Source organism: Hordeum vulgare, chromosome 2H (assembly GCF_904849725.1).
Source record: "Hordeum vulgare subsp. vulgare chromosome 2H, MorexV3_pseudomolecules_assembly, whole genome shotgun sequence".
NCBI classification, from domain to species: domain Eukaryota; kingdom Viridiplantae; phylum Streptophyta; class Magnoliopsida; order Poales; family Poaceae; genus Hordeum; species Hordeum vulgare.
Window position 1 is genome coordinate 386,150,354 of NC_058519.1, and position 21,079 is coordinate 386,171,432.

The window sequence follows — 21,079 nt, forward strand, 5'->3', positions numbered from 1 at the left end:
GTTATTTTACTTATTTAACATTTTTTAAATTCTATTTATGCAGTAAGTTTAAATAAAGGCCTCAAGTCATGATTATTAGGTTAAGACGTGTTTTATGGTTCTCCGTTGCATCGCACGGGCTCTTTTGCTAGTATAACACTATATCATAAACATGAGGAATATGTAGAGCAAACAAAGGGAGCCTTGATCTGGACCGTCCATCCCCGCGTCCGAACTGCAGTGGAGGAGAACTTGCGTCGTCGTCGCGTCCCCAACCCCAATTCGATTCGACTCGTCCGGGAAAATAGAAATCGGTCGATCCATCGGACCTTGCAGAACGAAGCAAAATCGAGGGTTTGGAGAGGGACATCGGACGCTGCGGAGATGGACGGGTCCGGCGGGATCTTGGCCGCCGTCGTGTGCGCGCTGCTGGTCTTTGCCATCTTTCCCCTCCTCCTATGGCGCCGCCGTTCCGATGCCACCGGCGCGGGCGACAACCACCGCCTCCCGCCCCAGCCACTCCAGGTACCCCTCCTCTCCGCTCGTGTAGGTTTCCATCGCTTTGCCCAATCTAACCCACTCCCAGTAGCTATCTAACCAGTAATCTTGCATCTTTAATCTCGTTCGCTCCAGGGGGAACGGGTGCTTCGTGGCGGCGCTCCGGCACGCCGCATGCGTAGGAGGCCAGCTGCGGCGAGTTCGTCGGCAGCATCCACCAGTCGTGATGGTAGTGGATCACCGGAAAGGACTTGGGCCTTTCCATCGATTGCATCTAATAAGTATTAACCCTAGCTATCTTGGGCTCTGATAATTTTCAGTCGTGCAGTTGCAGAGGATGAGTCAGGGAGTGACGAGGAGGACCCCAATGTCCCCAAAGGCTCCAAGAAGGAGAGGAAGAGGCAAGAGAGGGAAGAGCGGGAGGCACAGCGTCAGGTTGGTCAAAGAATTAGGCTGCACTGCTGTATTCTTCTATTATGACAGCAATTGTACCTATGAACCTTAGATTTTATGCGAAATTAGTACTGTCAAATCCTTAACTTTAGCTACACAGGCATATATTAATTGTTCATCTACCATGCCAGTGTGTCAATGTTCTTTCAGGTCCTGACAGTAAGCTAGTTAGCATACATCTTTGTCATCTTGGACTTATTTCCTTATACAAGATGACTGATTGCTGATTTAATGTCAATAGGGAGATTATATCTTCGTTTCTTAAAACATGAGCTATTGCTTATTTGGTTGTTCATCTCACGACAGAGAATGGAATATAAGTGCATTTCTTTGTATTTTATTCACTTGCATGGTTATGTCTCTTGCAAGGCTAATGAAGCGGCACGAAATTCAAGGAGAACTAATCAAGACCGTTATGAGGAAATGAGAAGGAAGAAGGATGAGGAGCGTGAGGCCCAAGAGAGATTATTGGTTAGAAGTTGCTTAGCTCCTGATTGTTCTGTTTGATGCTGTTGTATATTGTGATCTCATGCTCAGTTGCGTATTGCTTTAGGAAGAAGAAGCTATGGCACGGAAGGCCAAGGAAGAGGAAGCTGCTGCTCTGGAGTTTGAGAAATGGAAAGGGGCCTTTTCAGTTGATGCTGAAGGGACAACTGAAAGTGAGACGCAAGATGGTGGCCAAGGTTTGCTCCACAATTTTGTGGAATACATCAAGGTGCACTTTCTTTGTGTGTGGATGTAGTCTAGTGATGCTTTCTGACGGCCGCTAATGATTCATTGTTTGAAGAAATCAACTGTCTTGCTTTTGATATCATGAATGCAGTAGAACTTAATGTATGACCTAATTTTTGTACAACATGGTATGTTGGATAGGAGTTTCATTGAAATTATTGTCAACACTAGTTTGTTATAAACTTTAGAAGGATGTGTTATTGCCTTATCGTTGTCCAAGTATATTGCATTGGTAAGATCCACTTGTCTTAATAAATCCACATTCTTTGCTGTGAATTTTTTCATACTTTCCAGAAGCAGAAGTGTGTTCCACTAGAAGATCTTGCTGGAGAGTTTGGAATGCGAACCCAGGTAACTGAAGAGCCATTTTATATCAGACGGTTAGATGTTGATATTGGTAAATGGTTTAACATTTTATTTTCTGTTATATAATAGTAAGATTCTGTTCTTTATCTTGAGAAAATACAAAAACTTAGTGTCGTGATGCATTGGTAGATAAAATGGTCGTATGTACGACTGGCGTACGTGTAGGTCAAATACCCATACAGCCTAGACTAAGCTCTGCCGGCAGTGACGCCTGGAGGCCAGTTGCCACTGCTGTAGTCGACAATCTGGCCTCGGTTCAGATAGCGCTAAAGAGTGAGGCGGTGTCAAGGTTGTCCCTATTGAAGACATCCGAGTTTTGCTGCTTCAAGATCCACCATTTTTTTTAGTATTGTCAATGAGGGTAAACCCTTACGGAGCGATGATGTAGTGGATTCGGGCAAGCACACAGTTGTTCTCAATGGTGGGGGACAGTGCTGTTGACTGGATCCACGAGAGCATAATGATTCTGTCTTGTTTGCACTTTAAACTGAAATAATGATAAAATCCGTGAATTGGATTCTGTCAGTTTATGCTGGAAACCATGTTACAATGATGCCACTGCCCTGCTGTGGAAGTGCTAAAGTGGTGTTTAGGAACTATTCTGGTTTGTGTCTTGCCATCCTCGTTACTGGAGATTGGAGAAATGAAAAATCATGTTCTGAGTTGTGCCGAGTTTGTGTTATTTTGAAAATTCACTTGGATTGTTCTATTTTTATTTAAACTTTGTAAAATGTAAAATGTGTATTTGTAATTATTCTTGTATAGCCGCGCACAGTATGACCTGTGTAAGAGCCAAACTTTCGGTTTATACAAACATATCAGAATACCAGTAAGGCAGCGTTTGTCATTGCGCTGGGTTCTCATAATCCTGTTTGCCCCCTCCAATTTGCCCTGTTTTAGTGTTTGTTTGACCTGCTTTTACCTACTTTTATGGCTAATTTTCCAGAGATTATAAGATAACCACAGAACAACATAGTGCAGCAACCACATACTGAGCCTAAAACAGCGCCTTATATGGTAGAAAGTTTTGTGAGGGCTTGCTAAATTGACTCTGTTAAGCGGCCATATTTCAGACTGGAAACTGTATAGAACTTTTTCCATGCATACCCGTAGACAGCTTGTGTTTATCATGGTGTTTACTTTGTGTCTCCAGCTTTCCAGAAGCATCTATAGCTAGTCGATTTTGCAGATCAGAACTGTTGCGGGTTAATTCCTTTAAAATATTAAATCTTAAGTACCCTATCCCTTTCTATCCCAGTATGTTTCATTGGCATGTTTTCTCCATCAAATTATCTACTCTGCTGTGCTTAGAGCTATGAGCATTCAATATCACGGATGGGTTTCATTATATATGATTGATACTCAATAGCATCAGAGTAATTTTTTGGATGTGATCCTGAATTTGATCTAGAATGTCTTTCCAAAAGTAATGCCATAGTTATCTTTTCACCTGGGGAATATTGTCCTCCACCTCTTTGGAAATATGCTTGTACGGTCCCACAACCCCTGTTTTGTACTACGGTACCATGATAACCTTCCTTTGAGTCTTCATTTACGGTTGTCCTGTATGTCTGCGTTCTGAGTATTATTTCTTTTTTCTGTTGTGCAGGACTGCATAAACCGAATTATTACGCTTGAAGGCATGGGTACGTGACTCTTGTATTGCTTGTGCAACTGTTGTCTTGCTATTCTAACTTGTCTCATCTTTTCTGGGATCTGCTTGACTCGCATCAGTTGAACTTGAAGCTGGAATGTGTTGGGCCACAGCACCCAGTTGGACTGATGGGCTTGCTTTGGTGTTGTGCAGATAGATTATCTGGCGTGATGGATGACCGTGGAAAGTTCATATACATATCAATTGAGGAGATGCAGGCTGTTGCAGACTACATCAGGAAGCATGGGAGGGTGAGCATATCACATCTGGCAAACAACTCGAACGAATTCATAGATCTGGAGCCAAAGCCCCTGTACGATGAGAAGGAGGAGAGTCATCAAGATGAAAGCGCCCCAGCGGGCATAGTTGCAGAGCCCTGATGAGCGCTCATGGTCGAGCTTGTTGTCCCTGCAACAAAGCATCTATCATTTTAATTTCTGTGCAAGATCAGGTACCTGTTTTCTAGGGATGTTATTATAGTTCGTGCTAACCTCGGTGGCGGCTTGGCATCTGGGATTTACAAGATGAGAAAGGGTTATGACATCATGGGAAATTCAGAACTGATGCTAATACAGTGAAAGGTTTCATATAGTATTGCCCTGATTTGGCCGTGCTTGTAACTAGCAAATCACATCCATTGCGCTCTTTTGGTAACATGTAGTAGGAACTAATGTGAAGGGCCCAAACTAACCACTGGCCTAGCTAGCTGATAGGTACTGTGGTTTGGTGAGTACTCCATATGATTTGTTCTAGTAGCAATCATGTCGTGGCCAATTATGCGAAGATGTTGCGTCACTGGCGCCATACCTTTGGCCTGGCACAAGTCAACACACACCGGTGATCATGTTGGAAAAGATTAAATTGCACTAGCATGGGGACAGGCGGACAGCCTTCACACGTACACTAGTATGCAATGTAGTACTACGTGCATGATTGATTAAGGCGCATCAGAGGCGCTCATCTGCTCTTGTCGCCCGGCCATGCATTTAACCATTTGCTGCTGCGCCTCGCAGGCTGCAGTCAAGCCACAAGAAGATGTACTTATCGTCTTCTCTATTTATTTTTTATGAATGAAGAAGATGCTCGCAGGCTGCAGTCAAGCCACAAAAAGATGTACTTATCGTCTTCTCTATTTATTTTTTATAAATGAAGAAGATGTACTCATCGTCTTCTCTATTTTTTTTTAAATAAATTATCCCCTTTTATTCAATCAAAACTACATCGTTTACAAGGAAGGATATCATCGCCTCCGGTGGCGAATCCATCCATCTCTATTACAATAATCAAACAAAACTTGATTAAAATAAAATGACAAGTAATAACAATCATAAAAAATGACACTTGCCACTGAGCTGGAAACTCCTTCCTTCAGACCCTTGGCAACCTCGTTATCAGAGACCACCTCAATCTTGCTACATCCCACAGTTTGTGCCAAATTTAACCAAAATCTCACGGCAGTTGCTTCACCATAAAACGAGTCATAACAAAAGTTGAGTCTTTCGTTTGCTGCGGCAATGAATTTACCATTGTGATCCCTGAGAACAGCACCAATCGTACCACTAAGCATGTCATGATCAAACCTAACATCTACAGTACATTAAGTTCCATATATCCTGAGCGAGGCTTTGTCCAGATCATAGCTCGCCTTTTCGCCTTGGGTTTGCATACGATGACAAAGCTCGCTGCTAGCCCCGGAACCGCAACTTGGATTTGAGCTGCACTTTGTGTATGCTCAGTTTTCTCCCTTAAACCCCAAGTACCAAGCCGTCGTAGCTATCTTCTCTTTATTAGTACTAGCAAATATGTCCGTGCGTTGCAACGGGAAAAAATAAATCATTCATCATACATACATCAGAGGTTATCAGCAAATCCCTTAAAATCTTTCACGAGGTCATATTTAAAACAACATGATAAGTGGTGTTGTGCAAAAAACATGAAGGTGATACGGTGTTATAAGTGTACTGAAGTTGTGTTCAATATATTTGACAAAAAAATACCTATCTAGTTGTTGGTATCAATTCACGCCTTTGCCGGCGTTTCTCCTCACTGATGCCCAACAAATAGTGCATTAGGATGAAAATAGCCAAGTACATTTTAGTACTCAACGATAGCATGTGCATAACAACATTATTTTTGTCTTGTTGATGCAACGATAGCCGGAGTTTGTTTTCGCAACTGTATCCATGTAAAGACTTAACTTAGTTTCAAACATACACCAGCAATTTAGTGTACATCATTGTATATGAGTTGGTCATTGTGCACTTGACGATTTAGAGAGAATGATCATGTGCTTGTTGTGACCTTTTGCATATGGTAGTTGGTAGGAATGAACATTCCTAATGTGTCAATGATCGATTTTATGAGAGTATCAATCTATCCTAGCTAGTCAATTTAAATGGGTAGGAAACATATATAATAGACATTCAAAATATCCCGTATAAAAAGTATTAATTAAGGATACATCATAAATATAACTATCGAAATGATAAACATGCATGATAATATTATATTTGGAATCTACATAATTTTTTGGATGATTTTCATATATAATATGTTAAATTAGAGCCGGGGCTTGGAAGATATGAAAAAAAATTAAAAGTACTTGAATCTGTCAAAAAAAGATTAATCTGGGACAAAATTACAACACTCTTGCGCAACTCGGATTCAAAATACACAAAAAGAAAAAATGCGACAGAAGTGGAACTCGGGCCTCCCGACAGTAACTCCAGTGATTTAGCCAGTTCGGCCACATGTTCTGTTATGTGCATGTCTAGGGATGGCGCTATATGAAACATACGCGACAGGTTGCAATTTAAAAAGAAAGGAATCGTTTTCATCCATTTATGGATGACATAATGGGTAATTTCTTACAACTTTAAGGATAGTTTTAATGACGGACGACCAGAAACACTATTTGCTTTATTATTAGGTACAGATAGGTACAAATGTACAAATTGGTGAAAACGTTCTCGTGTGCGTAGTTGGCATTGTCGTCGTGCTAGTCCGACCTCCGACGCATCATCGTCCTCCGCCTCCAGTCCCTTAAAGAGGCAGTTTTGCTCCGCCTTGTTCACCAAGGCGGATGGCACGAGCGTTGTGTACGGAGTCGAGCACAGCCTGATTGACGTCCACAATCTTAAGCTCGCCACAACCATGGTTGTGCAGGAAATTTCGGAAGCACGCTCTATCAACAACTGGTTCTCCTCCAGGTATATCCGGGCATATGTCGGGCCGAGCTGGACTGAAAAAAGCGGTGCTGAAAATCCAGGCCCGAGCTCGGCTCGGCCTAACCGTCGAGCCTAATATATCCAGCCTAAGCCCAACCCAAGTCTGAAAAAGCCAACATGGCCCGATCGGCCGGGCTATCAGCGGCTAAAATATGATTTTCTACAAGCCCGAGCCCGGCCTGGCCCGATCATTGGGCTCAATATTCAGGCCCGAGCCCGGCCCGGTCGGACCGCCGGGCTCAATTTTCTAGCCCGAGCCCGGCCCGAAGGCACGATTAGGCCTGGCCTGACCATGGATTTTCGTGCTGGGTCGGGTTGGGCCGGGCCGTCTGGGCTGGGCTGCCCATGGCCAGGTGTACCTCCAGGAGATGGTGGTTGTATTGCTCCGCTTGCAGCTGCCTGAACACGGACAACGGTGCGGACACGTGCTCCTCATTCACAGATACCAACACCTAGTTGTAATGTTGCATGGCCCATAACATAATGAACCCAAACACCGACGTGACAATGGCCATGGGGTCCTCCTCATCCTCGTCCTCTTTTGAGTGCTCTCGAGGACTTGGAGGTTGCCCCCCTTCAATGCGGGCTTGGTGTTGAGTCTCCACATCATGGACCTCCATCGCGATTCGGGTGCGGCTCACCGACGCGAGTCTCCGATACCACATAACAAAGGGCCGGGCAATGACGACGACAAATGAGAGATGATGACGGGGAGGGGTGACTGGACGATGGCTCGGATTGTGGGACTAAGGCTTGGAGGAGTAGGATTTTGGGGCATGCCCGACCAACTTAAATAGGCTTGACAGGTGGAGCCACAAGTTGAATGCGGAGTGTCGAATCCTCATTGGCCGTGCCAGTGTGAATGCCAGGTAGGCAAACGACCGGTGAACCGACATGAATGCTGGTATCATGTCATCGCGTCCGGTCATGTTCACTCTGGACGATATGAAATGTGACACAAACGGCATACACACGCGGCGAAATAGGCAAGAGAGGTTTTTTTTGAGTGGGTTCGCAATATTGGAGTCCTATGTGGTGAACGTCCGAACATTCGCAAACATCTCCTCGGTTTGGTGCCAGCTCGAAAGGGTTTGGATGCCCAAACCCACTACACCACGACACTCAAAATAGCCTCAAACAATTTGTCGGCATAGGTCACCTAAGACGACACATTTAGTGTCAACAAAGACCTTTCCCGACAAAAAGGAGTTGTCGCCTATAGTCTTGCAGGGAAAGGTCTATGTCGAATATTACTTATCGAAAGGACTACGATTGATCCCCTATACTTGCGGGTCATCACGGTGGAGATCGACAACCCTAGGTAAGTGATGGGTAAGTCGACCATGGAGCCTTGTAAACTTTGAAGGACCTTGTCTAAGTTGATGTCGCTGCACCTGATCGGGGCAACGATGCACTTCTCCTGGTTGAGCTTCAGTCTAGTTGCCCCACCAAAGAGATTCAAAATGTCCATGAGCCTGTCGACCTCCTGCTGGCTTGGGTTGGCAAAAATTGCGACGTCGTCGGCGTAAAGACTAACCCTCATACTAATTCCTCTTTCGGACAGGGGGTCGAGAAGGCCAGACTCCACCGAAGCCGCAAGGAGACAGTGGAGAGGGTCGATGGCTAATATGAAAAGCATCAGCGACAACGGGTCGCCCTATCGCATGCCCCTTATATGTTTGATTTGACTGCCCCCAATGCCGTTTAGCAGGCAGGCAGACAACACGGTCGTGAGTAGTAGGGCTATCCAGTCGCGCCAAGGAGCAGTAAAACCTAATCTCTAAAGAAGCTCTAATATGTAGTCCCAGGAGACAGAATCAAACACCTTAGCTACGTCTAGTTTGAAGAGTAGCGTCGACTTTCTATTCCAATGCAGGGCTTTGACACATCCTTGGACGTAAAGATTACTATCATGCAAGCACTTTCTCTTTTAAAATGTAGTTTGGGCCGGCGAGATTATGTCTTTCGGCACCACAACCAGCCCGACAGAGAGCACCTTGGCGATGAGTTGGCGATTGAGTGAATCAGGCTAATTTGGTGAAAGTGTGTGAGCTCGGAGGCTTCATTTTCTTGGGTAGCAGGGCGATGAAGGCGGTGTTGATCTTAGCGAAGTTGGATCCTGCCATGCTATAGAACTTATGGAAAACTTTCATCAAGTCGCCCTTGATCATATGCTATACAACTTGTTCTTGTAGACTCGTGTTGAGCCTCCAAGCACAGAGTTTTATAGGACAGTAGAAAATTTCCCTCAAGTGGATGACCTAAGGTTTATCAATCTGTGGGAGGCGTAGGATGAAGATGGTCTCTTCAAACAACCCTGCAACCAAATAATAAAAAGTCTCTTCTTTCCCCAACACACCAAATACAACGATAAATAGTATAGGTGCACTAGTTCGGCGAAGAGATGGTGATACAAGGGTATTAATGATAGTAGATATTGATTTTTGTAATAGGAACACTGAAAAACAGCAATGTAGCAAGTTACAAAAGTGAGCATAAACAATATTGCAATGCTTGAAAATGAGGCCTAGGGTCCGTACTTTTGCGAGTGCAATATCTCAACAATGCTAATATAATTGGATCACACAACAATCCCTCAACGTGCGATGAAGAATCACTCCAAAATTCCTATCTAGAGGAAAACATAATAAAAAAAATTATAGGGTACGAAACCACCTCAAAGTTATTCTTTCCGATCAATCTTTCCAAGAGTTCGTATTGAAATAACAAGTTATCCTTTCCGATCGATCTATTCAAGAGTTCGTTCTGAAATAACACAACTGATACATATCAATCAACCCTAATTTCACCTAGATACTCCAATGTCACCTCAAGTATCCATGGGCTAATTATACGACATGCATCAAACAATTTCAGATTCTTCATATTCAATCCAACAAAAAGAACTTCAAGGAGCACACCAAGATTTCTATCGGAGAACATAGTATGAAAACGTGCAATCAACCTCTATGCCTAGATCTCGAAGGTCACCGGAATCCGCAAGTTGATGCCAAAACATATATCAAGTGAATCACTTGAATACCCCAATGTCACTATGGGTATCCGGATGCAAGACATACATCATGTGCTCTCAAACCTGAATATTCAATCCAACATAATGAGATCTTAAAGTGAAAGACTCAATTCATCACAACAATAGCATGGGACAAACACCATATGATCCTACTATATTAACAAAGCCCGTGATATATCAAGATCATGAAATCTCAAGAACACGAGAGAGAGAGAAAGAGAGAGAGAGAGAGGGAGGGAGAGATATATATATATATTAAACACATAGCTACTAGTACAAACCCTCAACCCTGAGGGTGGACTACTCCCTCCTCGTCATGACCTCCGCCGGGATGAGGAAGATGGCCACAGGAACAGATCTCCCCTCCGACAAGGTGCCGAGACAGGCTCCAGATTGTTTTTTCATGGCTACAGAGGCTTGCGGTGGTGGAACTTCTGATCTAGGATTATTTCTGGAGGTTTCTATATTTATAGGATTTTTGGGTGTTGGAATCATGCCAAGATGGGCCACGAGTGGCCCACTAGGTACCATGGCAAGCTAGGGGGCTGGCGCACCCTGGTTCCTAGTGTTGGGGAACGTTGCATGGGAAACAAAATTTTTCCTACGCACACAAAGACCTATCATGGTGATGTTGATCTACGAGAGGGAGATCGGATCCACATACCCTTGTAGATCGCTAAGCGGAAGCGTATATAACGCGGTTGATGTAGTGTAACGTTTCCGCGATTCAAATCGCCGTCGTCCCACGATCTCATCACGATCTGTGATCTCGTCACGATCCGTCCCGCGATCTTCAGCACGATCCTTCCCGATCTAGTGCCGAACGGACGACACCTTCGCGTTTAGCACACGTACAACTCGACGACAATCTCCACCTTCTTGATCGAGCAAGAGGGGGCGGAGAGGTAGATGAGTTCTCTAGCACGGCGGCGTGGTGGTGATGGTGGTGGTGCTATTCCAGCAAGGCTTCGCCTAAGCACCGTTGAAACTAGAGGAAAAACAGGTCTAGAGAGAGAGGGTAGCACGTGGCTACTTTGTATTGTGCAAATCCCCACAAAACCCTTAGTATATATAGGAGGAGAGGAGAGGAGAGGGCTGCGCCCTAGGGCAGCCTTTCTCTTCCTTGCTCAAGGGAGAGGAGGAGGAGTCCTACTCCAATCCTATTTGGAGTAGGATTCCTCCTTCCCACTTGGAAACTCTTTCCACCTTGTTTTTTTCCTTCTCAAACCTTATGGGCCTTAGTGGGAACTTATTCCAGCCCACTAGGGGCTGGTTTATCTCTTCCCACAGCCCATTAGACCAGTTGGGGCGTGACACGCCTCCCGGTGGTCCCCGACACCCCTCCCGGCACTCCCGGTACACTACCGATGAGCCCGAAACTTTTCCGGTGACAAAAACAGGATTTCCTATATATCAATCTTCGTTTCTGGACCATTCTGGAAACCCTCGTGACGTCCAGGAACTCATCCGGGACTCGGAACAACCTTCAGTCACCAACACATATAACTCAACTATACTGAAACATCACCGAACCTTAAGTATGCAGATCCTGCGGGTTCGAGAACTATGCAGACATGACCTGAGACACTCTCCGGTCAATAACCAACAGCGGGACCTGGATGTCCATATTGGCTCCTACATATTCTAAGAAGATCTCTACCGGTTGAACCTCTATGTCAAGGATTCATATAATCCCGTATACTATTCCCTTTGTCCTTCGGTATGTTACTTGCTCGAGATTCGATCGTCGGTATTTCCATACCTAGTTCAATCTCGTTACCGGCAAGTCTCTTTACTCGTTCTGTAATACAAGATCCCATAACTAACTCCTTAGTCACATTTCTTGCAAGGCATGTTGTGATGTTGTATTACCGAGTGGGCCCCCAAGATACCTCTCCGTTACACGGAGTGACAAATCCTAGTCTTGATCCATGCTAACCCAACATACACCTTTGGAGATACCTGTAGAGCACCTTTATAGTCACCTAGTTACGTTGCGACGTTTGATACACACAAGGTATTCCTCCGGTGTCCGAGAGTTGCATGATCTCATGGTCATAGGAACAGATACATTGACATGCAGAAAACAGTAGCAATAAACTGACACAATCATATACTACGTTTATAGTTTGGGTCTTGTCCATCACAACATTCTCCTAATGATGTGATCCTGTTATCAAGTGACAACACTTGTCTATGGTCAGGAAACCTTGACCATCTTTGATCAACGAGCTAGTCAACTAGAGGCTTACTAGGGACAGTATTTTGTCTATGTATCCACACATGTATTCGTGTTTCCAATCAATACAATTATAGCATGGATAATAAACGATTATCATGAACAAATAAATATAATAATAACTAATTTATTATTGTTTATAGGGCATATTTCCAACAGTCTCCCACTTGCACTAGAGTCAATAATCTAGTTCACATCACTATGTGATATTAACGAATCCAACACCCATACAGTTCTGGTGTTTGATCACGTCTTGCTTGTGAGAGAGGTTTTAGTCAACGAGTGTGAACCTTTCAGATCTGTGTGTGCTTTACAAATCTCTATGTTATCCTGTAGATGCTGCTACTACGTGCCATTTGGAACTACTCCAAATGACCGCTCCACTATACGAATCCTCTTTACTCCTTAGAGTTATTCGGATTAGCGTCAAAGCTTGCATCGACGTAAACCTTTACGGCGAACTCTTTAATCACCTCCATAATCGAGAAATTTTTCCTTAGTCCACTAGTTACTAAGGATAACTTTTGACCGTTGTCCAGTAATCCATTCCTGGATCACTTCTGTACCCCTTGACAAATTCATGGCAAGGCACGCATCAGGTGCGGTACACAACATAGCATACTATAGAGCCTACAACTAAGGCATAGGGGACGAACTTCGTACTTTCTCTTTCCTCTGCCGTGCTCGAGCTTTGAGTCTTACTCAAATTCACACCTTACAACATAGCCAAGAACTCCTTCTTTGTTGATCTATTTTGAACTCCTTCAAAAACTTGTCAAGGCATGCATTTCATTGAAAGTTCTATTTAGCGTTTTGACCTATCTCTATAAATCTTGATGCTCAATGTTCAAGTAGCTCTTTCCAGGTTTTTCCTTTAAAAAATCTCCTCTCAAACAACCCTTTATGCTTTCCAGAAATTCTACATTACTTCCAATCAACAATATGTCAACTACATATACTTATCAGAAATTCTATAGTGCTCCCACTCACTTCTTTGGAAATACAAGTTTCTCACAAACCTTGTATAAACCCAAAAGCTTTGATCATCTCACCAAAGCGTATATTCCAACTCCGAGATGCTTGCACCAGTCCATATAAGGATCGCTGGAGCTTGCATACTTGTTAGCATCCTTAGGATCGACAAAACCTTCTGGTTGTATCACATACAACCTTTCCTCAAGGAAACCGTCGAGGAAAAAATGTTTTGACATCCTATGTGCAATATTTCATAAACAATGCAACAACTGCTAACATAATTCCAACAGACTTTTAGCATCTCTATGAGTGAGAAAGTCTCATCATAGTCAACTCTTTGAACTTGTTGGAACCATCTTTGCGATAAGTCGAGCTTTTCCTAATGGTGACTTTTCACCATCATCGTCTGTCTTCATTTTAAAGATCCATATGTACTTAATAGTCTTACGACCATCAAGCAGTTCTTCCAAAGTCTACACTTTGTTTTATACACGGATCCTCTCTCGGATTTTATGGCCTCCAGCCATTTTCCGGAATCCGAGCCCACCATCGCTTCTCCATAGCTCGTAGGTTCATTGTTGTTCAACAACATGACCTCCAAGACAGGGTTAGCGTACTACTCTGTAGCAGTACGCGACCTTGTCGACCTACAAGGTTTGTAGTAACTTGATCCGAAGCTTAATGATCACTATCATCAGTTTCCACTTCAATTGGTGTAGGCGCCACAGGAACAACTTCCTGCACCCTGCTACACATGGTTGAAGTGACGGTTCAATAACCTCAACAAGTTCCACCACCCTCCCACTCAATTCTTTCGAGAGAAACCTTTCCTCGAGAAAGGACCCGTTTGTAGAAACAGACACTTTGCTTCCAGATCTGAGATAGGAGATGTCCCAACTGTTTTGGATATCCTACGAAGATGCATTTATCATCTTTGGGTTCGAGCTTATCAGACTGAAACTTTCACATAAGTGTCGTAGCCCTGAACTTTCAAGAAACGACAACTTAGGTTTCTCCAAACCATAATTCATACGGTGTCATCTGAACGGAAATACATGGTGCCCTATTTAAAGTGAATGCGGTTGTGTCTAATGCATAACCCATAAACGATAGTGATAATTCGATAAGAGACATCATAGTATGCACCATATCAAATATGGCACGGCTATGACGTTCGGACACACCATCACACTATGGTATTCTAGGTGGCATGAGATGTGAAACAATTTTCACATTTGTCTTAATTGTGTACCAAACTCGTAACTCAGATATTCATCTCTATGATCATATCTTAGACATGTTACCCTCTTGTCACGACGATCTTCAACTTCACTCTTAAACTTCTTTGAACCTTTCAATAATTCAGACGTGTGTTTCATCAAGCAAATACACTAGTATCTACTCAAATCATCTGTGAAGTAAGAATGTAACGATATCCACTGCGTGCCTCAGCACTCATTGGACTGCATACATCCAAATGTATCACTTCCAATAAGTTACTTTCTAGTCCCATCTCACTGGAAAACGAGGTCTTCAGTCATCTTGCCCACGAGGGTATGATTTTCATGTCTCAAGTGATTCAAAATCAAGTGAGTCCAAACGATCCATCTCCATGGAGTTTCTTCATGCGATTATACCAATAGGTATGGTTTGCATGTCTCAAACGTTTCAAAAATGAGTGAGCAGAAAGATCCATCAACATGGAGCTTCTTCATGCATTTTATACCAACATGATTGAAGTGGAAGTGCCACAAGTAAGTGGTATCATTACTACTTTGTATCTTTTGGCATCAATATTATGAACACGTGTAGCACTACGATTGAGATTCAATAAACCATTGAAGGTAATTATTCAAGCAAATTGAATAACCACTATTCTCTTCAAATGAATAAACGTATTGCAATAAACACGATCCAATCATGTTCATGCTCAACGCAAACACCAAATAACAATTATTTAGGTTTAAGACCAATCCCGATGGTAGAGGGAGCGTGCGATGTTTGATCACATCAACCTTAGAATTACTTCCAACACACATCGTCACCTCACCCTTGCTAGTATCCTTTTAATCCGTAGCTATAACTTCGAGTTACTAACACGTAGCAACTGAACCGATATCTAATACCCTAGTGCTACTAGGAATACTAGTAAGGTACACATCAATATCAGGTATATCCAATATACTTTTGTCGACTTTGCCAACCTTCTCATCTACCAAGTTTCTAGGATAGTTCCGCCTCAGTGACCGTTTCCCTCATAACAGAAGCACTTAGTCTCGGGTTTGGGTTCAACCTTGGGTTTCTTCATTAGATCAGCAACTCGTTTTCCGTTTCATGAAGTATCCCTTCTTGCCCTCGCCCTTCTTGAAACTAGTGCTTTTACTAACCATCAACAATTGATGCTCCTACTTGATTTCTACTTTCGTAGTGTCTAACATTGCGAATAGCTCAAGGATCATCATATCTATCCTTGATATGTTATAGTTCATCACGAAGCTCTAGTAGCTTGGTGGTAGTGACTTTGGAGAACCATCACTATCTCATGTGGAAGATTAACTCCCACTTGATTCAAGCGACTGTTGCACTCACACAATCTGAGCACATGCTCAACGATTGAGCTTTTCTCCCTTACTTTGTAGACAAAGAATCTTGTCGGAGGTTTCATACCTCTCAACAAGGGCACGCGCATGAAATCCCAATTTCATCTCTGGGAACATCTCATATGTTCCGTGACATTCAAAACGTCTTCGATGCCTTAATTCTAAGCTGTTTAAGCATTATGCACGGAACTATCATGTAGTCATCAAGGAACGTGTATGTCAGATGTTCGCAACATCCACAGACGACGCTCGAGGTTCAGCACACCGAGCGGTGCATTAAGGACATAAGCCTTCTGTGTAGCAATGAGGACAATCCTCAGTTTACAGACTCAGTCCGCAAAATTGCTACTATCATCTTTCAACTAAATTTTCTCTAGGAACATATCTAAAACAGTAGAGCTACAACACAAGCTACAACATAATTTGCAAAGACCTTTTTGACTATGTTCATGATAATTAGTTCAATTAATCATATTACCTAAGAACTCCCACTCAAATAGACACCCCTCTAGTCATTTGAGTGGCGCATGATCCAAATCCACTAACTCAAGTCCGATCATCACGTGAGTTGAGTATAGTGTTAGTGGTGAACATCTCCATGTTGATCATATCAACTATATGATTCACGCTCGACCTTTCGGTCTCTTGTGTTCCAAGGCCATGTCTGTACATGCTAGGCTCGTCAAGTTTAACCAGAGTGTTCCACGTGTGCAACTGTTTTGCACCCATTGTATGTGAACGTTGAGTCTATCACACCCAATCATCACGTGGTGTCTCGAAACGACGAACTGTCGCAACGGTGCACAGTCGGGGAGAACACAATTTTATCTTGAAATTTTAGCGAGGGATCACCTTATAATAATACCGTCTTTCTAAGAAAAATAAGGTGCATAAAAAGGATTAACATCACATGCAATTCATAAGTGACATGATATGGCCATGATCTTGTGCTTCTTGATCTCCATCACCAAAGAACCCGCATGATCTTCACCGCCACCAGCGCCACACCATGATCTCCATCATCATGATCTCCATAATCGTGCCGCCATCAAGGTTGTCATGCTATTTAAGCTATCACTACTAAAGCTACAACCTAGCAATACAGTAAACGCATCTGCAAGCACAAATGTTAGTTTAAAGACAACCCTATGGCTCCTGCCGGTTGCCGTAGCATCGACGTGCAAGTCGATATTTAATTATTACAACATGATCATCTCATACATCCAATATATCACATCATGTCTTTGGCCATATCACATCACATGCATACCCTGCAAAAACAAGTTAGATGTCCTCTAATTTGTTGTTGCATGTTTTACGTGGCTGCTATGGGTACCTAGTATGATCGCATCTTACTTGCGCAAGACCACAACGGTGATGTGAAAATTTCTATTTAACCTCTCTCAAAGGACCGGCTCGGTCAAATCCGATTCAACTAAAGTTGAAGAAACAGACACCCACCAGTCATCTTTATGCAACAAGTTGCATGTTAGTCGATGAAACCAGTCTCTCGTAAGCGTATGAGTAAGGTTGGTCCGGTCCGCTTCAGTCCAACAATACCACCGAATCGAGAAAATACTAAGGAGGGCAACAAATCGAACATCAACGCCCAAAAAAACTTTTGTGTTCTACTCGAGATTACATCTACGCATGAACCTAGCTCATGATGCCACTGTTGGGGAACGTTGCATGGGAAACAAAAATTTTCCTACGCACACGAAGACCTATCATGGTGATGTAGATCTACGAGAGGGAAATTGGATCCACATACCCTTGTAGATCTCTAAGCGGAAGCGTATATAACGCGGTTGATGTAGTGGAACGTTTCCGAGATTCAAATCGCCATCGTCCCACGATCTCATCACGATCCGTCATGCGATCTCGTCACGATCCGTCTCGCGATCTTCATCACGATCCTTCCCGATCTAGTGCCGAACGGACGGCACCTCCGTGTTCAGCACACGTACAGCTCGATGACGATCCCCACCTTCTTGATCTAGCCAGAGGGGGCGGAGAGGTAGATGAGTTCTCCAGCACGACAGCGTGGTGGTGATGGTGGTGGTGTTATTCGAGCAGGGCTTCGCCTAAGCACCGCTAAAACTAGAGGAGAAACAGATCTAGAGAGAGAGGGCAACACGTGGCTATTTTCTATTGTGCAAAACCCCTCAAAACCCTTAGTATATATAGGAGGAGAGGAGGGAGAGGGCTGCGCCCTAAGGTAGCCTTTTTCTTCCTTGCGCAAGGGAGAGGAGGATGAGTCCTACTCCAATCCTATTTGGAGTAGGATTCCTCCTTCCCACTTGGAAACTCTTTCCACCTTGTTTTTTCCTTCTCAAACCTTATGGACCTTAGTGGGAACTTATTCCAGCCCACTAGGGGATGGTTTATCTCTTCCCACAGCCCATGAGACCCCTTGGGGCGTGACACCCCTCCCGGTGGTCCCCGACACCCCTCCCGTCACTCCCGGTACACTACCAATGAGCCCGAAACTTTTCCTGTGACCAAAACAGGACTTCCTATATATCAATCTTCGTTTTCGAACCATCCCGGAAACCCTTGTGATGTCCAGGATCTCATCCGGGACTCCAAAAAACCTTCGTTCACCAACACATATAACTCAACTATACGGAAACGTCACCGAACCTTAAGTGCGCAGACCCTGCGGGTTCAAGAACTATGCAGACATGACCTGAGACACTCTCCAGTCAATAACCAATAGCAGGACCTGAATGTCCATATTGGCTCCTACATATTCTACAAAGGTATCTGTCGGTTGAACCTCTATGTCAGGGATTCATATAATCTCGTATACTATTCCCTTTGTCCTTCGGTATGTTACTTGCCCGAGATTCGATCGTCGGTATCTCCATACCTAGTTCAATCTCATTACCGGGAAGTCTCTTTACTCGTTCTGTAATACAAGATCCCGTATATAACTCCTTAGTCACATTTCTTGCAAGGCTTGTTGTGATGTTGTATTACCGAGTGGGCCCCCGAGATACCTCTTTGTTACACGGAGTGACAAATCCCAGTCTTGATCCATGCCAACCCAACAGACACCTTTGGAGATACCTGTAGAGCACCTTTATAGTCACCTAGTTACGTTGCGACGTTTGATACACACAAGGTATTCCTCCGGTGTCCGAGAGTTGCATGATCTCATGGTCATAGGAATAGATACATTGACATGCAGAAAACAGTAGCAATAAACTGACACGATCATATACTACGTTTATAGTTTGGGTCTTGTCCATCACAACATTCTCCTAATGATGTGATCCTGTTATCAAGTGACAACACTTGTCTATGGTCAGGAAACCTTGACCATCTTTGATCAACGAGCTAGTCAACTAGAGGCTTACTAGGGACAGTATTTTGTCTATGTATCCACACATGTATTCGTGTTTCCAATCAATACAATTATAGCATGGATAATAAACGATTATCATGAACAAATAAATATAATAATAACTAATTTATTATTGTTTATAGGGCATATTTCCAACACCTTGTGGGAACCATCTATTGGGGCATAGTTTATGCCTAAGTAATTTTGGTGATTTATGACAGTACCGTACAGGACTAATCGTGTGTGTCAAGGTTTCAGGTAACACTCGTCAACAACACAAGACGACACGTCTTCTCTCCTCTGGAACGGAAGCACGACGCTCTCTACGATTCTCTTTATTTGAGTCATAGGAAAGCCGTACTATTAAGAGGGGATCCGTAGTGGAAAGGTTTGGGTGGAATCTATCTTTACACACGCACACTTCACATTCTCCCTTTCCTTATCTTTTGGAGCGGCCCTCGCCTTTTCGTCTCGTTTATCTCTGCAAAATGGTCCCCAGCGGTAGTACCGCCCCTGGTCAGCGGTAGTACCGCTCCAGGTGTTTTGCTCCACCTACCTAGCGGTAGTTTGTGGACGGACCCTTTTGCGAAGACTTTCCCGGCGGTAGTAGTGCTTGTGCACTATCAAGGGGCCGGCGGTAGTACCGCTGGTGTCAGCGGTAGTACCGCTGGAGGCTCAACGGTAGTACCGCTGGTGTCAGCGGTAGTACCGCTGGAGGCCCAGCGGTAGTACCGCTGCAGCCAGCGGTAGTACCGCTGGTTCTCGGGCAGAGAGTGGGAAAACGGTTTGATTCCCCCCCCACTATATAAAGGGTTCTTCTAGCTGAGGAACCCTATCTCTTACCTCTCTAAGCTCCATTGTTGCTCCACAAGCTCTAAAGTGCCCGATCTCTCTCCCTAGCCAATCAAACTTGTTGATTCTTTAGCGATTGGTTGAGAAGGCCTAGATCCACACTTCCACCAAGAGAAAAGTTGATTCCGCCACCAATCCCTTGCGGATCTTGTTACTCTTGGGTGTTTGAGCATCCTAGACGGTTGAGGTCACCTCGAAGCCATATTCCATTGTGGTGAAGCTTCGTGGTTTAGTTGGGAGCCTCCAAGCTTTGTGTGGAGTTGCCCCAACCTTGTTTGTAAAGGTTCGGTCGCCGCCTTCAAGGGCACCTATAGTGGAATCACGGTACCTTGCATCGTGCGAGGGCGTGAGGAGAATACGGTGGCCTTAGTGGCTTTTTGGGGAGCATTGTGCCTCCACACCGCTCCAACGGAGACGTACTTCCTGTCAAAGGGAAGGAACTTCGGTAACACATCCTCGTCTCCATCGGTTCCACTTGTGGTTATCTCTAACCTTTACTTTGTATTTGCTTATGCTTGTGACTATATCTTACTTGTCTTAATAGCTCTAGTTGTTAGCTTCTATAGGGTTCACCTCTTTGTCATATTATTTGTGAACCCGTATAGTGTTTACCTTAACTTGTTAAGATTAATTAAAAAGTGGTCGTTGTCTATTCACCCCCCCTCTAGCCAACCATATCGATCCTTTCAATTGGTATCAGAGCCACGTCTTTTTATTAAGGGTTTAACCACCCGAAGAGTATGGAAGGCGGAGAGGAAGTTAACCGTGGGCAACCCGAGGACATGGACTTGACTTCGGTCACAAGGGACGACTTGAATACGGCTATGGCCGCCCTCAAGACGTCCTTGACGAGCGAAGTCAGAACCATGCTTAAAGAATTAATTGATGGTCTTAAAAGTTCACCCGAACCGTCTTTAGTGGTTAAACCCAGCATTTCCGATTCGGAGGCCAACTCCTCTAAGGAAGCGGCTAAAGGTATGCAACCTGCTTCACCTCACGAAAAGGATGGCACTGGAACATATGCTTCGGTTCCACCTCCCATGACATATGGAGGACCCGTTCTCGCACCTCGTCTTAATCCTGTTGGTCCTCCTCCTAAACTTGTGAAAGGTGACTTTGCT

General features: G+C 44.0%; 1 protein-coding gene across 1 annotated transcript; it reads left to right on the forward strand.

Annotated features, from left to right (window-relative positions):
* Positions 1-210: 210 nt before the first annotated feature.
* Positions 211-4,273, forward strand: LOC123426376 (DDRGK domain-containing protein 1). The gene is made up of 8 exons (XM_045110196.1): positions 211-504; positions 613-706; positions 806-912; positions 1,300-1,401; positions 1,484-1,645; positions 1,957-2,013; positions 3,638-3,674; positions 3,836-4,273. The coding sequence occupies exons 1-8, from the start codon at positions 364-366 to the stop codon at positions 4,060-4,062; spliced, it is 927 nt and encodes a 308-aa protein (XP_044966131.1). The 5' UTR covers positions 211-363; the 3' UTR covers positions 4,063-4,273.
* Positions 4,274-21,079: the final 16,806 nt, after the last annotated feature.